Source organism: Nothobranchius furzeri, chromosome 2 (genome assembly GCF_043380555.1).
Source record: "Nothobranchius furzeri strain GRZ-AD chromosome 2, NfurGRZ-RIMD1, whole genome shotgun sequence".
Classification (NCBI taxonomy): domain Eukaryota; kingdom Metazoa; phylum Chordata; class Actinopteri; order Cyprinodontiformes; family Nothobranchiidae; genus Nothobranchius; species Nothobranchius furzeri.
The window spans coordinates 48,315,217-48,335,769 of NC_091742.1; the positions used below are offsets into that span (position 1 = coordinate 48,315,217).

At 41.4% G+C, this 20,553-nt stretch overlaps 1 protein-coding gene across 1 annotated transcript; it reads right to left on the reverse strand.

Moving 5' to 3' along the window:
• Positions 1–15,534: 15,534 nt before the first annotated feature.
• On the reverse strand, positions 15,535–16,669 carry LOC129163049 (P2X purinoceptor 7-like). Its single transcript, XM_054739988.2, has 4 exons — positions 16,455–16,669; positions 16,316–16,382; positions 16,038–16,189; positions 15,535–15,973 (listed from the first exon to the last, which is right to left on the reverse strand). Exons 1-4 carry the CDS (start codon positions 16,667–16,669, stop codon positions 15,814–15,816), a joined length of 594 nt encoding a protein of 197 aa, XP_054595963.1. The 3' UTR covers positions 15,535–15,813.
• Between the last annotated feature and the right edge of the window lie 3,884 nt (positions 16,670–20,553).

The window sequence follows — 20,553 nt, forward strand, 5'->3', positions numbered from 1 at the left end:
AATGCCTGTTAGGTCACCTTGCCCTCTTTAGTTTAGTTTGTTAGTTCTTTAGTTATACATGTAAAAGAAGAAGACAATCAACAAAGAGAAAGTTAAAAAAAAAGTAAATGTACATGACAAATCTTCTTCATACTCCAGGGTTACTTGTGGAGTACCACAGGGTTCAGTGCTTGGACCAATTTCTGTTACTATATATGTGCTCCCAATTGGTAAAATCATTAGACAGCATGGGATAAACTTCCGCTGTTATGCTGACGATACTCAGTTCTATTTATCCATTAACCCTGTTGAACCTAATTGGTTAGGTAGATTACAGGCTTGTCTTGAGGACATAAAAATTTGGATGACTCTAAAAGTTTTGCTTTTAAATCAAGACAAGACAGAAGTTCTCATCTTTAGACCAGAAATCCAGAAAAGGAAATTGCTTAGTCAGTCACCTGACCTGAATGGCATTTCAATAATCTCCGAGAACAAAGTAAGGAACCTTGGTGTTATCTTTGACCAGGACATGTCATTCAAATCCCAGGTTAAACAGGTTTGTAGGATTTCCTTTTTCCACCTTCGGAATATTGCTAAGACTATAAGCATCCTTTCCAGGAGTGATGCTGAAAAACTAGTTCATGCATTTATTACATCAAGACTGGATTACTGTAATTCATTACTCTCAGGAAGTCCACAGAATGTAGTTAAAAGTCTTCAGCTTGTCCAAAATGCTACAGCTAGAGTTCTGATGAGAATTAAAAAGAGAGATCATATCTCTCCTGTCTTAGCTTCCCTACATTGGCTACCTGTTAAATTCAGAATAGATTTTAAGATCCTCCTTCTCACATTTAAAGCTCTTAATAATCAAGCTCCATCATACATCAGTGATCTGATTGTTCCATACATTCCTAACCGAGCACTTCACTCTCAGACTGCAGGTCTACTGGTGGTTCCCAGAATATCTAAAATTAGGATGGGAGGCAGATCTTTTAGTTATCAGGCTCCTCTCCTGTGGAACCAGCTCCCAGCCTTAGTCCGTGAGGCAGACACCTTGTCTACTTTTAAGACTAGGCTTAAAACATTTTTATTTGATAGGGCCTATGGTTAAAATCTGATATTACTCTGAGTCTGGACAAGTGGGGGAGTAGAGGGAGATGAAGTGTACAGTCGGTAAAGACGGCTTTCCCTTGCCCTGCCTCCCAACATGAGCCCATCTAAAATGGCTAGGTTATCCAGAGTTATCTCTGTAGTTATGCTGCTATCGGCTTAGACTGCTGGAGGATACACTGACCACTTTTCACACTACTACTTTCTTCTACAATCTGCTCTTTAACTGTATTATTTTCTGCAATTTCAGCTGTTAACTATATTTGTTCTCCAAGTGTTTTTCTCCCCAGAAGCTACAATGATGTCCTGCTGAGCTGTGGTGGCCTCATGGAGGGGGCCACCGTCTAGCACACTGCTGCTAACCACTTAAGCATTCTCCCTCTCCTGATAACAACTTTTTGCTTTCCTTGACGTTGAATGTGCTACTGCTAGTTTACCCGTTTCATTATAGCTTCACTAGGAGAAATACAACAAGGTTTATCTCTCGCCAAATAGAATATTTACTAAAAAAATCACAATGTAACCATAAACACATTGCTTGGTGTGTGTGTGTGTGTGTGTGTGTGTGTGTGGCTCTGTTGTGTCTGTAATCACTTGCAGCGTCGCAGAAAGGTTTTGACTTAAGGTCAAAGGAGATTGTTTCAAAAGAGGCTTCTTTCCCGATTTGGCCGAATCGGGAGTCAGCTGGAAACCAAATTAATCGGGAAGTAATTCTTGTTTTAATAAATCACAATGTTATGATTTCCGGCCATTCTGGCAAATCAGAAGGTACCATGTCTGGAAGGCTTTACCAAAACATTCCTCAGAAAGCCACGCCTTCCTTTAGACACATGATTCTTAATTCTGTGAATAAAGACTCTTTAAACATTATGAGAGGTGAACCTTAACCTTAACTTGTATCTTATGAAGATGTGTATGAGTGTAGATAATTATTAACTTGTTAAATCAAACAGTGATTTGTGATATAAATGGATCATTGTAAAAACAAAATTCATTTCATATTCATTGATTTAAGCACAGGTTATTCAAACATTTGATGTAAACATCTTGTTCATTCATATGAACAATATGATAAGTTGTAACAGCCTTGTAGGATTCGTGTGGATTCAATTTTATTCAGAGTGAGGAATCCAGCAATCTGACTTTTAGCAGAGATAAGGTTTTTGTGGGAGACCTTGGCAGTTTATTCATGTCTGCGTTGAAGAACAATAAGTGAGCAAAAGTGAGCCTGCACCCGTCCCCCCTCTCTACTGTCCACTCCTTGTTTCCTCCTCTCCATGACTGATGTCAATGTGTAGTTGTTACTATTGCTGTTAGCCTCAAGGGCAAAATGCCGATTATCACTTGTAAGTCGCTTTGGACAAAAGCGTCTGCTAAATACATAAACATAAATATAAACAAAAGGTTGATCTGTGCGTCTGAATCCTCCAGTTGGTGTAACCTTGACTTTGCAGCTATGGCGTGTATGAAAGGTTACTGTGCCAATTTGATGGTGAAAATTGACCCTTTTTATTCATTACACCCACGACACCCAGATTTATCCCCAGATGAACCCCTGGCTATGAGCTGCCTCCCACCACCAGCTCCACAAACAAATCAGCATTAAGTAGCAGGAGAAGGCCACAAGCCCTACGCAGGAGGCCACGAACCCTACGCAGGAGGCCAATAACCCTACGCAGGAACCCACAAGCCCTACACAGGAGGCCATAAACCCTAAGCAGGAGACCAAGAACCCTATGCAGGATGCCACAAACCCTACGCAGGACGCCGCAAAACAACAAACCCTACGCAGGAGGCCACAAACCCTAAGCAGGTGGCCAAGAACCCTACGCAGGAAGCCAATAACCCTACGCAGGAGGCCAATAACCCTACGCAGGAGGCCACGAACCCTACGCAGGAGGCCACGAACCCATAAACCCTATGCAGGACGCCACAAACCCTACGAAGGAGGCCACGAACCCTATGCAGGTCTTTTCTGTATAAGCTGTAACTCTTTCTGTTGCACTTTGAGATTGCTCTCTGCAATAACATATTTAGCTAGCATTTTCACATAATAAAGTATGGAGTTTTTAAGTGGTTTAGCATTATTTATAATCTATCCTAAAGTTTCATTTTTCACAGAAAAATGTTGCAACATGGTTTGCAATTGGTGCAATAAAAACACATTTTACCAAATAGGATGAATGATCGTGATTACAATATTGATCAAAATAATCGTGATTATTATTTTGGTCAGAATCGTACAGCCCTAGTATATATATGTACCTTTGTTATTATTTACTCTTCTAATTATTATTCAAGTGCTGGTGATGCTGTAAGAAGCACATTTCCCCACTGTGAAATAAATAAAGTCTATTCTATTCCATCAATTCAAATTTCAAGAATTGATTCGATTCCACTTCTCAAGAATTAGAATTGATTATCACAATTTGATTTAATATACGGGGTCAGTGATCTTTTCTTTTCAGGAGATGTGGTGTTCTTAACTCATTCACTGCCAGCCATTTCCTGATCGGTAAAGCCCTTCGCTGCCAGTGTTTTCAGCATTTTTACTGTTTTTTTAACTCATTCACTGCCACTGATAACTAAAGTCGCCATTTTAGATCCAACCGTTCACTGCCAATGACGACTAAAGTCGTCATTAGGGCTGCAACAACGAATCGATAAATTCGATGAAAATCGATTACTAAAAGCGTTGGCAACGAATTGCGTCATCGATTCGTTGTGTTGCACAACTATTCCAAAAGCCCCCTCCCGCCCGCCGTTGCGCGCAGACCGCAGAGCCGGCAGGTGTTTGGAAGAAGAACATGGCAGAAGCAGCGAGACCCAAAAAAAGTAAAAACTTCTAAAGTTTGGGAGCATTTTCAGTTAAATCAGGCGAAGACATTCGTTACCTGCAACGTTTGTAGGTCAGACTTAGCATGGCACGGGAGTACTACAGTGATGATGCAGCATCTTAAACGCAAGCATGTCAGAATCATCAGCGAGGAGGGAGAGAGCTCTGTGTCCGGGTAAGTTAAAACCTTTTCAAAAGTGATTCACCCAAGCTCCGGATTATTACACAGGCTAGACATGCCCTAAGCTCGTTAAAAAAGTCTATAAAATCGTAAGCGCGACGCTATTAGATAGGCGGCGGGGGGGGGGGGGGGGGGGGGGGGGGGGGACTCGAGCTGCTGCGAACTGGTTCCGCCGTCACATTCCCGCAGAAACTGGTTGATCACACCGGGGCCAGACTACTAGCATGTGGCTTTACAACCACAATGTCCTCAGAAGCGAAAACGCTTTTAAAAGGGAGGGAGGAGTCCTAGCTGTTGCTGCAGGCATGTTGTGTGAGTGCAGTTATATACTGGTTAATATATTTTTGGGTTCAGTTGCTTTCGTGTGGCCTAATGTGAGTCTATTTGGGATCATTGGAATGATCAGCAGCATTTCTTGATGTGACTTTATGGCAGTTGTCCAGGGCATCATCGCAAGGAGGATGGCATTCATTTACTTCTGTTTTATTTGGTATTTTTTCAGTCATTTTTGGAAATAGTGATTAATTTTGATAAATTCACAGCCTACGTTTAATTACATTTAAAAATTAGTTGTTTGACATCCCCAATTATAATAAATGTCTACAGATGAGATCAAACAAAACAGATGAGAATTGCCCTTAAAGAGCAAGTCACCCCCAAATAAACTTTTTTTTTTGCTGATAAACTAAAAAAACGAGTGTCTAATCGTGCTGCAGACACGTGCCGTCAATAATTTGGCACTTCAGTGCATCTTAGTTAAGGTTTAAATATTCTGCCTCAAACTGGCAGTGTTGTGCCGTTGTCAGGTAAAAACTCTGCACTGTATTTTAATTTAAATCTGCCACCACTATTGGCTAAGAAGTATGCTATGATGTAAACTGGTACATTATGATGTCACAATGCTGTCGTGAGCCTGAGTGTGTGTGTATTTGTTAGCGGTTCCGCCCTCTCGGTCTGCCAGGCAACAGCATGTGTTGCATTTTTCAAACATGAAGTGGGAGTGGAGTTAGACTCTGGTAGGGGTTGACTTGCTCTTTAAAGTGCATGTCAAGTGTGCCTCAGAGTCTTACCCCACCCACGTATCAATTTTAAAAACTGCAACATTAGTAGGCGTTGCCTGGAGGACCGAGAGGGCGGAGCCGCGGCAGTGACGAAACGATGGCTAACTAGACGATGCTAGCTCCCTTCACTCTGAGCAGTTATTTGAAGTGGAGGCCATTTCTCCCCCTCCTTACACAGACACTCGAGAAGAAAGGGACCAAGTCTATTTGGAGGAGACAAGCGGACCTGAGCCTTATTGTTTTGAGCTTGTGAGTTGCCTGAAATTACCAGAACCGACCCAACAGAACCATCTTTGAATGGTAAGTAGCCGTTAGCCATAGCATTGGATTAGCTGCAAGGTTTGACTCCACGGCCCTAGAGCTAGTATTCAGCATGTTTTAGAGGTTTATCTGCTTCAACACACCTGGTTTGAATCAGCAGCAAATAGCTGAGCTGCTTAACAGCTAATCTAACCTGTTAAAGCAGGAAAACCACTGAAACGTGTTGGATAGCAGCTCTGGGCTCAAGCTACAATCTGCTGCATAAAGTTATGAAACTACCCCATGAGAAAATTATTCTGTAATGTGTTCAGCCCACTAAAACTGCCCTGATTTCATTATTTATTTACTGATACTAGCTGCTCTTGGTTGCAGGTGGTCCTCTGGTGTCTGCAGCTGGTCTCTGGTGTCGTCAGGATCAGGAGCTTCCAGAAGAATGTGCCTTTCAATGACTCTTTCCCCCTTATTTGTTATATTAATTAAATAAATCTCAATTTATATATTTACTGTTTTTGTTCATGTCCATAAATACTTAAACATGCTTGAAATTAAAACGAGCTTTTAATAGTGAGGTGCTAGTTTAATTCATCACAATAGAGCTAGTTAAACATGCGACAATGTGATAATTCAATTAATGTAATTTATAAATATCCATTAAAATATCAAAACTGGAATCAAAATGAGATATTTGGCAGCACAAAAAACTTGTCAAACACAATATTTATTATAATAATTGTAGGCAGACAGGAGACAGAGCTGATGGAGGTTCTCAGTCATCGAAGGATGGCTGAAGGCTTTCCAGGAACAGGAGATGTGGTGTTGTCTCTTCTCTCTCTATTCTGCCAGATGAGCTGATAGGTTACAGGTGTGTGTGAGGACATCTTCATGCCGTCATAACCAGATGACAGGTGTGTGAGGACATCCTCATGCTGTCATAACCAGATGACAGGAGTTATCAGGTGATCAGCCAGGCTAATGATGAGATGCAGAAAGAAAACAAATCATGCAGAAAGAAAACAAATCCAGGACAGTGTACAGTAATAAAAATAATATGTGGTGTTGCTCACCTTATGTTCTCTTATAGAGTTATTAACGTGTGCCTGCCTCATGGTGTAGAGTCCATATTTTGCTGAGTGTCCTGCAATAATGCAGGTTATTAGTTAATTTACTTTTGATAGCAAAAACAAAATATTTAATGTAAAAGTTATTTACCAGGTGAATCATCTCACACGTCACCACCAAGTGTCACAGGGCCAGAATCAGTAGCCTCCTTCATGATGTCATGATGTAATCACATACTTATTTAATTGTTAATATCTTAAAAATTCAGCAATGTTTTAATTTTTTTACCTTGAACAGTTCACTGAGCTTGCACTGTCACTGAGGTGGAAGCTGGAATCAACAGCAGACACCTCACATCTTGGTCTTTTCAGGGGGTGTGGATGCTCTGGGACCTTCTGGAAGATGAATTTCCGTCATGGTCCCTGTGTCACAAGACACTGAGGCTGTGAGCGCTATAAAAAACAAAGAAGCAGCACATTTATAAACGTTTAAAAGAGCATAAAATCACGTGTAACAATCTGTAAAACAAATTAAAACTAGAAGGTAATAAAATGTTTACATAGAAGATTATTAAAAATAATTCACCTTTGCTACGCCGGTAACACTTCACGTCAGCCTGGACAAGTGCATTCTTGCAGACTACTAAATCAGTCTGACAGCCAGTGTCTTGGGTAGATTTAGCCTGAAAAAAAAATAGAAGCACATTGATGTTTATAAAGTCAGATAATATACAAAAGAAACTGTCCTATATAGGTGCTTTATAACATTCCTAGTGTGTGATGTTATTATAATGTAAAAGTCAGTCACATATGATGTGGAGATCCTGAAATGCGACCTCCTGAACAGAATTCCTCACGGAACCGGGTCACGCTGTGCTGGATTTCATGCTGTAATGATGTCTGTCAACTAGTGCTGCGTCAGTTAGAGTCACTATTTCAGAATTACCGACTGACACAAAAACAACCCGAATTTTCTCTGAGCCTGACAGTCATGTGGACCGTTTTGTCGGCCAGGGCTTCGAGATATGTTCTGATTCGCCGCTGATTCTAACCTTACATCCCGTTCCACATTTTGTGAACTTGACAAATCAGCCCGAAGGCAGTGCAGGCTGATATTAGCTAAATGGAGTGAACCACGTCTCTCAAACTTTGCATTTAGGAAGGGAATTGTCTTTAGAAGATGTTAAAACGTTTATTTAGCTTACTCACCTCAGACTGGAGCCCGTCATGGTGGGGGAGCAGAGTCGGTGGGCTGCATCTAAATCGCGGAAGAGCCACGGTGGGCACAGCCTCCCTCTTCAAACGGAGACGTGCATAATTGCAGGTAAATTGCTGGTTGCAAACTACAGCACCAGGCGGGAGCTGAATGTTTTCCAGACACCGATTGCGCGCAACCACTGGCGCCTAATTTCTAAGTCCAGTGGAAAGGAGTGCAACACAACAGAGACACCGAACCCACTGCACTACACCTTCTCACCATGCTTACACGATATGGAGCACTAAACCCGAACTACTTTCCTAATAACACTAACAGCCAAACACTAACTAAACTACACTATCCAACAGCCAAGCTAACACTAAATAAGTATGTATAACACTAAAGGCTACGCTAAAGACTAGGATATGCTAATGCTATATGCTAATGCTGAATTACGGCTAGCCTCCTACACTCGCTTGCAAATCCAACTCCCAACTCGCCACAAGGCGTGGCCGAGACGCTCGTTGATTTATAACTTTGACACAGAGCTGCTACGTAGTACTCTACTGGTTTACGTAGTATCTTACTCTTTAGCCATTGGCTAAAATTTATTCAAAATGAGTCAAATTCTATGTTTTAAGCTGAAGGTGGAGCTATACTGTGGTATTTAGGCAGAATTTTTAATTTTTAAAGAAAATGCACCAAAATGCTAAAATAATGAATACACACATTTAAAACACTATTAGACACTCATTTATACAGTTCATCAGCAAAAAAAAGTTAATTTAGATGTTACTTGCTCTTTAAGCTGTTTAACTTGGATCAAGCATTTTAGGTCACAGATAGGTGTAGCTTAGGGTCTCTGTCTATACAGCTTATAAGACAATTTAGGTGATGGCATGTTGTTTTTCTGCTATTGAACTGTTTTCTAATAATGTTGTGTTTAATAAAGCGAAGGAAGGAGAGAAATAACGTTTCCCTAGCAGTTTTTAAAAATGTCCCTATGTAATCCGATTAATCGATTAATCGTGTCGAGACCCCATCCGATTCATCGATTATCCAAATAATCGTTTGTTGCAGCCCTAGTCGTCATTTGCAATTTTTTACTGTTTGAGCATCAGAACGAGCCTCCGCGCTGAGAGAACAAACATCTCAGCCCAGAAGCCGATCTTCATCCGTATACGTCACATGTCACGTGATCAGGAAGCAGCCCATCCATGTGTTAGGACACATATATCAGAGTCAAGGCCCGCATCTGGCCCGCGGAGCATTTTTATGTGGCCCGCGAGATAAATATCAAAAATATATTAAAACTGGCTCGCTGGCCGATTTTACCACAAAGACTACAACTCCCATGATGCTTTGCGGCGCCAGCGCGGAGCAGACACGCCCCCTCCTTTGTGTTTTTTCCAGCCCGAGGCAGTCAGAGGTAGTTGGGTGTCTGCAGCTCCGCTGTCTCGGACAAACTACACTCCTCTCACTCAGCGCCGATTTCACTCAGCTGTTTTCTGACGTTGAAGCCCAGAAACTGAGATTCTAGCCGCTCAGTAATGTGTTCACGACTGAAAGAGAAAGTTTTCAAACTAACTTCCAGACAGAGCTGATATAACTCCAGCGAGCAGCGACACGCTCAAATCAGCACGGCTCTGTGGCTGCTGTTGTGTTTCCTCCCCGACACACAACAACGTGGTCAAGCTGCTCAGACATGTTCATCAGCACAAACCTATGTGAGCACCTGTTGTCATCTAATGTTGTCATTATTATGATGAAGATGAACAAAACAACAGGAGTCTCCTCCTCAGCTCAGATCAACCCCATGATGAAGGTATCTGGCTGGAACAGGTGAGCATCACAGTAAACCAGTGGAACAAACTGAGCTTTAAATATGTTGGTTTTATGCTCTTTTTCAGCTCCAAAACATGAAAGTTAACAGGTGAGATGTTGCATTTTCATTTAAGATAAAATAATACTTTTATTTTGTTGTTGGCCCGTGAGAAAAGATTTAACCTACAGTAAACAGGAAGTGGAAAGGCTGCAGATAGATGAATAGAATAGAAAATCCCTTTATTGTTCCTCAGTGGGGAAAGCTAGACGTCACAGCAGCGATGACACTTATTACAGGAGAAAAAAAGGAGAATAAAAAATAAGAAAAATAAATAAACAACAAGAAAACATAAATCCTGAATAGATTTTAAAAATGCTGAATATACCACAAGTAATGAATACCACTGATGCCTTTTATTTAAAACTGACTTGCTCGTGTGTAATTTGGTTATTCCACATTCAGTGTTAATGCAGAAATATGTTTGGTTCCAAATTTAAAGGTTCAAAATTGCATACATGTTGATAAAGAAAACGTGCAAATTTGCCGTCACTTTTTCAAAAAATATTAAGTTTGGCCCTCGACTCCGTCCCAGAGTTTCATTTCGGCCCCTTGTGAGTTTGAGTTTGACACCCCTGTGTTAGGAGATCGTTTTGGGCCGTTCCTGTAAAAAAAGTGAGGCGCGAACCGGAAAAGGGTCTGCCGATCACAATTCGACAACAGATTATGAAAGAACGGATAATGCTCGAAACACACAGATTCTTCCTGATGTAAGAGGGAGTCTCCTCTTTGTTTTGGCGTCAACTTCATCCTAGCGCGCAACGTTCTGTGACTCTTAAAAAAACAGTAAAAACGGTGAGAAACGCTGGCAGCGAAGGCCGTTAGCGATCAGGAAACGGCTGGCAGTGAATGAGTTAAAGAGAAAGTAACGTCTAAATTAACTTTTTTTTGCTGATGAACTGTATAAATGAGTGTCTAATAGTGTTTTAAATGTGTGTATTCATTATTTTAGCATTTTGGTGCATTTTATTTAAAAATTAAATATTCAGCCTAAAAACCACAGTAATGCGCCACCTTCAGCTTAAAACACAGAATTTGACACATTTTGAATAAATTTTAGCCAATGGCTAAAGAGTAAGATACTACGTAAACCAGTAGAGTACTACGTAGCAGCTCTTGTGCCAAAGTTATAAAGCAACGAGAGTCTCGGCCACGCCTTGTGGCGAGTTGGGAGTTGGATTTGCAAGTGAGTGTCGGACGGTTAGCGGTAGTTCAGCATTAGCATATTTCATTAGCATATTATAGTCTTTAGCATAGCTTTTAGTGTTATAAATACTTATTTAGTGTTAGCTTGGCTGTTAGATATTGTAGTTTAGTTAGTGTTTGGCTTTTAGTGTTACTAGGAAAGTAGTTCGGGTTTAGTGCTCTATATAGTGTTAGTACTTATTTAGTGTCAGCTTGGCTGTTAGATATTGTAGTTTAGTTAGTGTTTAGCTGTTAGTTTTATTAGGAAAATAATTCGGGTTTAGTGTTCCATATAGTGTTAGTATGGTTAAAAGGTGTAGTGTAGTTGGTTGTGGTAGCTCTGTGGGGTTGCACTCCTTTCCACTGGACTTAGAAATTAGGCGCCAGTGGTTGCGCGCAATCGGTGTACAGGATACCAGTCAGCTCCCGCCTGGTGCTGTAGTCTGCAACCAGCATTTTACCCGCGATTCCTTCGCCAACATGATGGAGTTTGAACTGGGTTATTCTGCACGTCTCCGTTTGAAGAGTGAGGCCGTGCCCACCGTGGCTCTTCCACGAATTAGATGCAGCCCACCGACTCTGCTCCCCCACCATGGCGGGCTCCAGTCTGAGGTGAGTAAGCTAAATAAACGTTTTAACATCTTCTAAAGACAATTCCCTACCTAAATGCAAAGTTTGAGAGACGTGGTTCACTCCATTTAGCTAATATCAGCCTGCACTGCCTTCGGGCTAAATTGTCAAGTTCACAAAATGTGGAACGGGATGTAAGGTTAGAATCAGCGGCGAATCGGAACATTTCTCGAAGCCCTGGCCGACAAAAAGGTCCACATGACTATTTCTGTCAGGCTCGGAGAAAATCCGGGTTGTTTTTGTGTCAGTCGGCAATTCAGCAACAGTGGCTCTAACGCAGCACTAGTTGACAGACATCATTACAGCGTGAAATCCAGCTTTACACCAAAGCCTAACCCGGTTCTGTGAGGAATTCTGTTCAGGAGGTCGCATTTCAGGTTCTTCACATCATATGTGACTGACTTTTACGTTATAATAACGATCACACACTAGGAATGTCATAAAGTGCCTATATGTATATATATATATATATATATATATATATATATATATATATATATATATGTATATATATATATATTTTTTTTTTTTTTCGGACAGTTTCTTTTGTATATTATCTGACTTTATAAACTCCAACAACAATGTGCTTCTATTTTTTTTTTCAGGCTAAATCTACCCAAGACGTTGGCTGTCAGACTGATTTAGTAATCTGCAAAAATGCACTTGTCCAGGCTCATGTAAAGCCTTATCGACGTAGCAAAGGTGAATTATTTTTAATAATCTTCTATGTAAACATTTTATTATTACCTTCTAGTTTTAATTTGTTTTACAGATTATTGTTACACGTGATTTTATGCTCTTTTAAACATTTATAAATGTGCTGCTTCTTTGTATTTTACATAGCCACACAGTTTAGAGCTCCCAGCCGCAGTGTGTCTTGTGACACAGGGATCGTGACGGAAATTCATCTTCCACAAAGTCCCAGAGCTGCGTCCACACCCCTGAAAAGACCACGATATGAGGTGTCTGTTGTTGATCCCAGCTTCCACCTCAATGACAGTGTAAGCTCAGTGAACTGTTCAAGGTAAAAAAAAATTATAACATTTTAGAATTTTTTAGATATGACCATATATATAAATGTATGTGTTCTATACAGCTCTTTCACTGAGGTCCATCCACAAAAGGACAAGAAGTACATTGTTCATGAGAAACAGTTGCTGGGGCTGTTCAGAAGGTGTCCCGTTTGTACCGGTCGTTGTGTTGTGAACACGACAACAGTCGGCACACTGCTCCGTGTGACACAACGGTGTTCATGCTGTGAGCACTACAATGAGTGGTCCAGTCAGCCCATGGTGAACAGCATCCCAGCAGGAAACCTCCAGCTCTGTGCTGCTGTCCTTTTCACAGGATCATCATTTAGCCAGATTTCTAAGGTATAGGCCAAAACTGTTTAGGTTGTTTTTGATAAGGTCTGTGCGTCTCTCATTTCATGACGTAACTTTTCATATTTTAGTTCCTGGGTGCCTTCAATGTGCAGGGACTGTCCAAGCAGACATTCTTTCGACATCAGGCAAAGCTGTTAATTCCAACAGTGAGCTGGCAGTGGCAGCTAGAGCAAGCTGATATCATCCAGGAGGCTACTGAATCTGGACCTGTGACTCTTGGTGGTGACATGCGAGCTGATTCACCTGGTGAATACTTTTAAATTTATTTATTTTATTCCTTTGCTATCAAATGTAAATTAAGTAATAACTTGCATTTCTTGAAGGACACTCAGCCAAATATGGCAGCTACACCATGATGGATCTCAAAAGAAACAAAGTTATTGATGTCCAACTTGTACAGGTACAACATTACCTGATGATTCCAATGCATTTCATGGTTAATTATTCACAGATCAATGGAGAATTATGTTTATTTTCAGAGCAATGAAGTTGGAAATAGTGTGCGAATGGAGAAGGAGGGATTTGTGAGAAGTCTGAGCACACTTTTGGAGAGGGGGGGTCGAGGTGCAGCAAGTCGTGACTGACCGCCACACAGGAGTGCAGAAGTATTTGCGGGAGGAAAAAAAGGAAATCAGTCACTACTTTGACCCCTGGCACATGGGAAAAGGTAATCTTTGGGGATGTATATAGTGAATATTACAGGATTTTTTTTTCTATTTTAAATGTGGGTCTGTTTGGCTCTCCAGGAATTGGTAAGAACATCGAAGAGCTGGGGAAGAGAAAGACGACCCAGGATGTGAGACTGTGGAAGCAAAGTGTGGTGAACCACCTCTACTGGTCGGCATCCAGTTCCTCCTCAGGACAGGAGGCAGTAGCAAAGTGGACTTCAGTTGCCAACCACATCCAAAATGTGCACAGCCATGACAACGCCCTGTTCCCTAGCTGTCTGCATGCACCTCTGGATGGAGAACAGGCAAGACAGTGGCTCAAACCAAGTAAGTGTAGCATGTACTCATTACAGCTGAGCCTTTAATGTTTGGTTTCTTTACATTTAGAACACATCACCCCACAACAGAATATTTGTCTTCACCTCCTTCAACATGGAGAAATATTTTTGGAGCATGAGAGTTACAGACGTCACATGTAGCTGCTAAGGTCACACACCACCATTTGGCCAACAGCAATTAATTACTAAGAATAAAATGCTGTGCAGAAATTTAAACACACGAGTGCGCCACACAACTCATGGTTTTAGGCAGAACAGCCATAATTGACATAATATGTACTAAAATGCCGTAAGTAATGACCACACCTGTCTACAGCACTATTAGTCACTCTTTCATACATTTGTCATCTAAAAATGTCCGCTATGGGTAACTTTTTCTCAATGAAATAATAGCAACATTCTAAAGTTGATCAAATTGTAATTTTTGTAATTAACATTTTCTACGTAGGCACAGCATCATGTGAGAAGCTCACTGCCATTCTGTTAGCTCCACGGTTTGTGAAGGACGTAGAGAAGATAAGCCCTGTGTACCACACATCCACCTTGGAGGCTTTCCACAGCCTCATCATCAGATTTACTCCAAAAAGTCAGGTCTTCTCCTTCAAAGGAATGCTGTCTAGGTAATGAATACAACAAATGTTCAAATTAATGCCTCTAATTGTTCAAATTTTAGAATGAAATGTAGAATTTTGCCTAAAATCTACATGGTTTGTTTATTTGATTATTTCAGATTACAAATTGCTGCAATGCACTATAATGAAAATGCAGCACGCTCACATGCAGCAACAGCAACTGGTGAGCTGAGATATGCTGTAGTGTACCCAAAGTACAAACATGGAGACTACACAGTGAGAGCCCTGAAGACCAATCCAACCTCATGTATGTCAGATATTGTATGATAAAACCAAAATGATGTCATGGAGAGCTATTGTAATACTGAAAACCCTTTTCCAGTATATGTGCACAAGCTTATGGGCCTGCTGTTCGACTCTGTGGTGGTGGATCCTCTCCCATATCAGGAGTACTCGGACAAAATTCCGGTTCCAGAACCTCTCTGTGCCCATTTCCAAAGACCAGATAAACGGGATGCTGTGAGCAGGCACAGGTCCAGGTTTTAAAGTGCACGTAAGGTGAGCTACACAACAAGAGATTGTAATTATTAGTTAGTACTCTACTCTGTGTGGTTTTTCCTTTTCTCCTCCTCAGCCAGGCTGCACACCACTGTACGACAGAGGAGTTACCTGTCGTCATTATGGATCTTTATGCTCATCCACTCGTGACTCATGCTGTCCACCTCCCAGATGTCTATTGATCTCTACAACCTTTCTGCTCTGTGGCTCCCATACAACTTGAAAATCTTGGCCGTATGTAACATAGCAAAACTCACCAGTCTTGCTTTTGTAAGTCATACTAGTCATACTAATATTACTTTTTTCCTCAGAGCCTCCTGATATTGTTACAGAAAAGCCTGTGCTCCCGGGATCCATCTCCACGTTTGTCATCACAGTGAAAGCTACCTCCAGTCTAAGGAACCAAAGAAACATCACTGATGGCCCAACCTATCCTCACATGGCTCCAGAATCTCTGCTTGTGGTTTAGAGTTTTGTCAAAAATCATGAAAGTTATGATCAGATTGTAATCTAACGTTGTCTTAGTAGTAGCTATAATAAATGTTATCTTTAAAGCGCAATTGTGTCATTTTAAATACAATTATATTGATATTTTGATGTGTATAAATACATATATCACATTTATTAAATTATCATTCATGTTTAACTAATTGAACCTGCTCTAGAATAGACTTCATTAATCACACAGGGTGTAAACTCACTTGTTACAGCAGCATTAATTAACCCCGAATTAGAACCTTACTGTTGTAAGAGCTCATTTGAAAGTGTGTGGCTATATGTGTGTATATATAAATAATGTCAAAGTGTAAAGAAGTGCATTTACCGTTTTGTGATTTATGCAGCTTTTTATGGACAGGAATCAATACAGGAAATATATATTATAACATTTATTTAATCCAAAAAAATATATATTAGTTCAGAGGAGGGAGGAATCCTTTGTATGCACCGTCTTCTGGGAACTCCTGCCTTATTCTGGAGACAGCACATGACGGGATCACAACACGAACGTGCTGTCCCAGGTAACCCCAACACCACCTGACCACATTCCGGTACGCCAGATGTCTGTAACAGCTGAGAAAGAGGTGGTATGAGTTACAAAGTATTCATAAAAAAATTATTTTGACAGTTGTCTTACCTGTTGAGCGTAGTCTCCTGCATCTCCCCATAGAGTTGCAGAAAGGTGCCATAAACTGCCTGCAACACGTAGGGATTCAGAGCAACAGCCTCAAAACCAGGATGCTTAGTTATGCAGGAGGTTACACCCACCTGCTGACACCTGAGCATTACCTATGACAAAGAACAACTGATATCAGGGCTATAAGAGTTCAATATTAGTATGATGTTAGTGATTGTGTAACAAATGTGTACATTACAGAATGCTTTTCTCATGGTGGGGTACTTTTATTTTTATACCTTGGGCGTTTCTCTGCAGCACACATTTTCTCTGGCAGACAATGATGTGCAGTGGCCGCAGGTGCACCTGTTGAGGCAGTCATACAATATTACTTTTAGCTAAGCTAAATATAGCTAGCTGTGGCTAAAAGCTACTTACCACTCAGAGACTGGACCCATTCGATGCCTTGATACTCCTGCTGGCTCGGCTCCAGGGGCCTCTGACAACTCACGAGCTAGTGGCTCAAAAAGATACGGTTCAGGACCGCTTGCTTCCCCCAATAAGCCCTCCTCCCTATCCTCTGGGGAAGAAGGTGGGGAAAAGTCCTCCACCTCGAATGACTGCTCTGAGCTACTGTCGCTCTCCGTCGCCATCTGTATTCAAATTTCAGTATATTTGACGGTTGTTTTTTACAGTATGATAAGATTTCTGACTAGTGTTTAGATTATATTTGACGACAGTATGATTAGACTGTGTGATTTTATTCATTATATTTGACGACTGTTTTTAGTTCTGATTAGATTGTGTGATTTTATTCAGCTGTGTGTACAATTTATGAAATAAAAAGAACTAATGAAAACAAATATGCATCATTTTTGCCAACCATTCATCAGAGATGGAGGAGGTAATGAAAAAGGTTTATTTTACACCAGAACATCAGGGTAGTTACGGTGGTGTGGAAAGGTTTAGAACCGGTTTACAACAAGATATTGGGGAGAAAGTTTCATCGGATAAGGCTCGCGATTTTCTCTCAGAACAAGACGCTTATACACTTCACAAACCTGCAAGAGTTCATTTTCCAAGAGATAAGGTTTTTGTCTCAGGGCCGCTAAAACAGTTTCAAGCTGACTTATGCGACATGCAGGCCTTGTCAAAATCAAACGACGGCTTTAATTACCTATTAACCGTCATAGATGTATTTTCAAAGAAAGCCTATGTACGAGCCCTGAAAAACAAATCGGGGAAAGATGTTACAGAAGCTTTTGCTTCAGTTTTGAAAGACAGCGGTGTCCCTAAAAAATTGCAAACGGATTCTGGTAAAGAATTTTTTAATAAGAAATTTGAAGCCCTCATGAAGAAACACGAAATTGTGCATTTTGCCACAGCCAGCAGCGTAAAGGCCAGCGTTGTGGAGAGAATTAACAGGACTCTAAAAGGTAGAATGTGGAGATATTTCACAGCCAAAAACACCCATCGCTACATAGATGTGATTCAAGATTTGGTGAAAGGTTATAATCATAGCTACCACACTTCTATCAAAATGGCCCCCTTTGAAGTTAACACGGAAAATCAATGGCAAGTGTTTCGCAACCTTTACGGGACCACCGCACCGAAGCCTGCAAAGAAAATGAAGTTTAACAGGGGTGACGTTGTGAGAATTTCCAAACTCAGGGGTGTTTTTGATAAAAAATATCAGCAGAGTTTCACGCACGAGCTGTTCACAGTGGACGAGTGTCTTCATCGAGCGCCGCCGGTTTATAAACTCAAAGATTTTGATGGGGAAAAAATTGAAGGGTCATTTTATGAACCCGAATTGCAGAAAGTAAACTTATCGACCGAACGATCCTTCCACGTTGAAAAAATTTTAAAGCGCAGAACTTACAGAGGCCAGAAGCAAGTTTTTGTTAAATGGCTTGGCTGGCCTCAAAAATTTTCCAGTTGGATTAAAGCCTCAGACCTGTACGACGTTTAAAAAACAGATACAATAAAAAAATGGATCTGAGACAAGAGGAGGGTTTTTATATCACATTTTCCTCTAACGCCAGTAACGAAGTGTTTAAAAATAACACGATTGCCAGTTACAGAACCGATCTAGCCCGTCACATCAATCTCAATGGCAGGTGGCAAGTGGGACTGTCTGAAATCACTTACGTGCACTCGTGGTTTAATTTACCAAACGATCGTGCGTTTGTTGAATGGCGACGAGTGAAAGAACCTAAGAAAATCAACAGAGCTCCGATTACTCCCGGATATCATAAAGCTATCCAAACACTTAGAATGGAATGTGAGACTGCTATGAGAAAGATTGATCCTGATTTCTATCTCATTCACAGATTCCCTGACCCCATTCTCAAATATCAGATCGGCGATGAAATAGAATTTAGATTTTTAGCGCCTCTGGCCTATCTGTTAGGTTTCAACGCGGGTGAGTGGTTGACGCCTGAAGGTACTTCAGGCCTCGATGAATCGATCAAATCGGCGCCTCACCCACCCGATTTAACAGGCGGTCTATATCAATTTTACTGCTACACGGATGTCGTGACCGAGCAGTTCGTCGGCGACATCTTTGCGCCTTTATTACGTACGGTGAAAGTTGAAGGGACCTTCGGTCACACGGTCACTCATGTGTTTAATCCTGTGGATTACATCAGCGTTTCTACGAATCATATAGAAAGCATTCATATCGAAATAAAATCTGATCAGAATGAGCCGATTCACTTCTTATACGGAAAAACAACGGTGAGGCTTCATTTCAGGCCCGCACATCAGAGAAATACAATAATATAACGCTTGTGAAACAGGGTGAGAGAGTCAGTTACGCTCGTACGTCTTGCAGACATGATTTATCACCTGCAGAGAAACGATCCCAACCGTTTTATCAATTATTACGTCACTCAGGCCGGTCATGGTATACCAGGTTTTAGCGGTGTTCCTTATATGTACGGGCGTGGCTTTGGATCGATATTTTCAAGACTGTTTCGATTCATATCACCTTTTGTTAAAAAAGGATTTGCATTGGCTAAACCGCATCTCAAAAAGGCCGCTACAGGAATCGTGTCAGATGTGTTGACGAGAGCCGTCGGTAAAATCAATGACCCTAATGCCCAAGAGGGGTCAGGCCTCATGGTTCTGTCGAGGCGTGTTCGCAAAAGACCCCCGGCAGGCGTTTAAAGACATCTACATCACGAAGCGACCGACGCATCAAAGCTCCAGTTACAAAACGCAAGCAAAAGAGGAAGAAGTCTCGTCAGACGGGCTCTGATATTGTTTAATCATGTTACTGCTCCACAACAAATCGTCAGAATGTACGCTGAGTGAATTGGACCTCTTCACCATACCCATGACGCAGTTGTCTATCGAAGATAAGATCTACAGCGAAATTTTACCCATAGCGGCCCTGACGGACGGCGGGCCTGTAGAATTTTTTGTCCCCGGAGATGGAGAAAAATATTTGGATTTAAACGACACTCTTCTATTTTTGCGGGTGAAAATTACAAACGATGACGGCAGCCCGCTAGATGATGGTGCTGCCACCGGTCTGATTAATTACCCGTTAAACACGATTTTCTCACAATGTGACGTGGTTCTCGGCGATCGTCTGATTTCACAGTCCAGCGCCACGCACCCTTACAGGGCGATCATCGAAACCCTGCTGAACTTTTCTGAAGCGAGTTTGAATTCTCAATTCAGCGCGGGATTGTTCTTCAAAGACACCGCAGGTGCGCGCGATTCCACCGTTGTAATTAACGGACGCAATTTAGGCCTTAATCAACGAGCGACTTTTACAGAAAACTCCAGAGAAGTGGATCTGATAGGACCCCTGCATTCTGATATATTTTTCTGTGAAAGACTTCTTTTAAATTCTGTCGATCTCAGAATTAAACTGACACGCGCGTGTGATGCTTTTTGCCTGATGGGGGCGCGTGATTCCACCTACAAGCTGAAACTGCTGGGTGCATCGCTTTTTGTGAAGAAAGTTAATATTTCACCCGCCGTACGTTTGGGTCACGAGTCTGCTTTACTAAAAGCAAACGCCATGTATCCGCTCTCACGAGTGACCGTCAAAACTTATTCCATTCCACAAAATTCGAGGATATGTAATCTGGAGAACCTCTTTCTCGGCGCCATTCCTAAATATATCGTCTTGGGATTGGTGGATCACGAGGCTTACACAGGACGTAGAGACCTTTCGCCGTTTAATTTTCGCCACATGAATGTGGAATATCTGGCGTTGTCCAGAGACGGAAAACAGATTCCATCGAAAGCCTTACAACCTACTTTTTACCAGGGAACATCAGTCAGAGAATTTTATAATCTGTTTACAGCCACTTCAAGACAATTGAAAGATTTGCCTCTATCGATTAATAGGTTGGAATATCAACAGGGGTATACACTCTTTGCCTTTAATCTGAACACAGCGGATGACTCGGAGGCGCTTTCAACCGTTTCCACCGGCAACCTGAGGATGGAGATGCGCTTTGGGGAACCTCTGAGAGCCACGGCTACACTCATTGTGTATGCGTGTTACGACTCCATT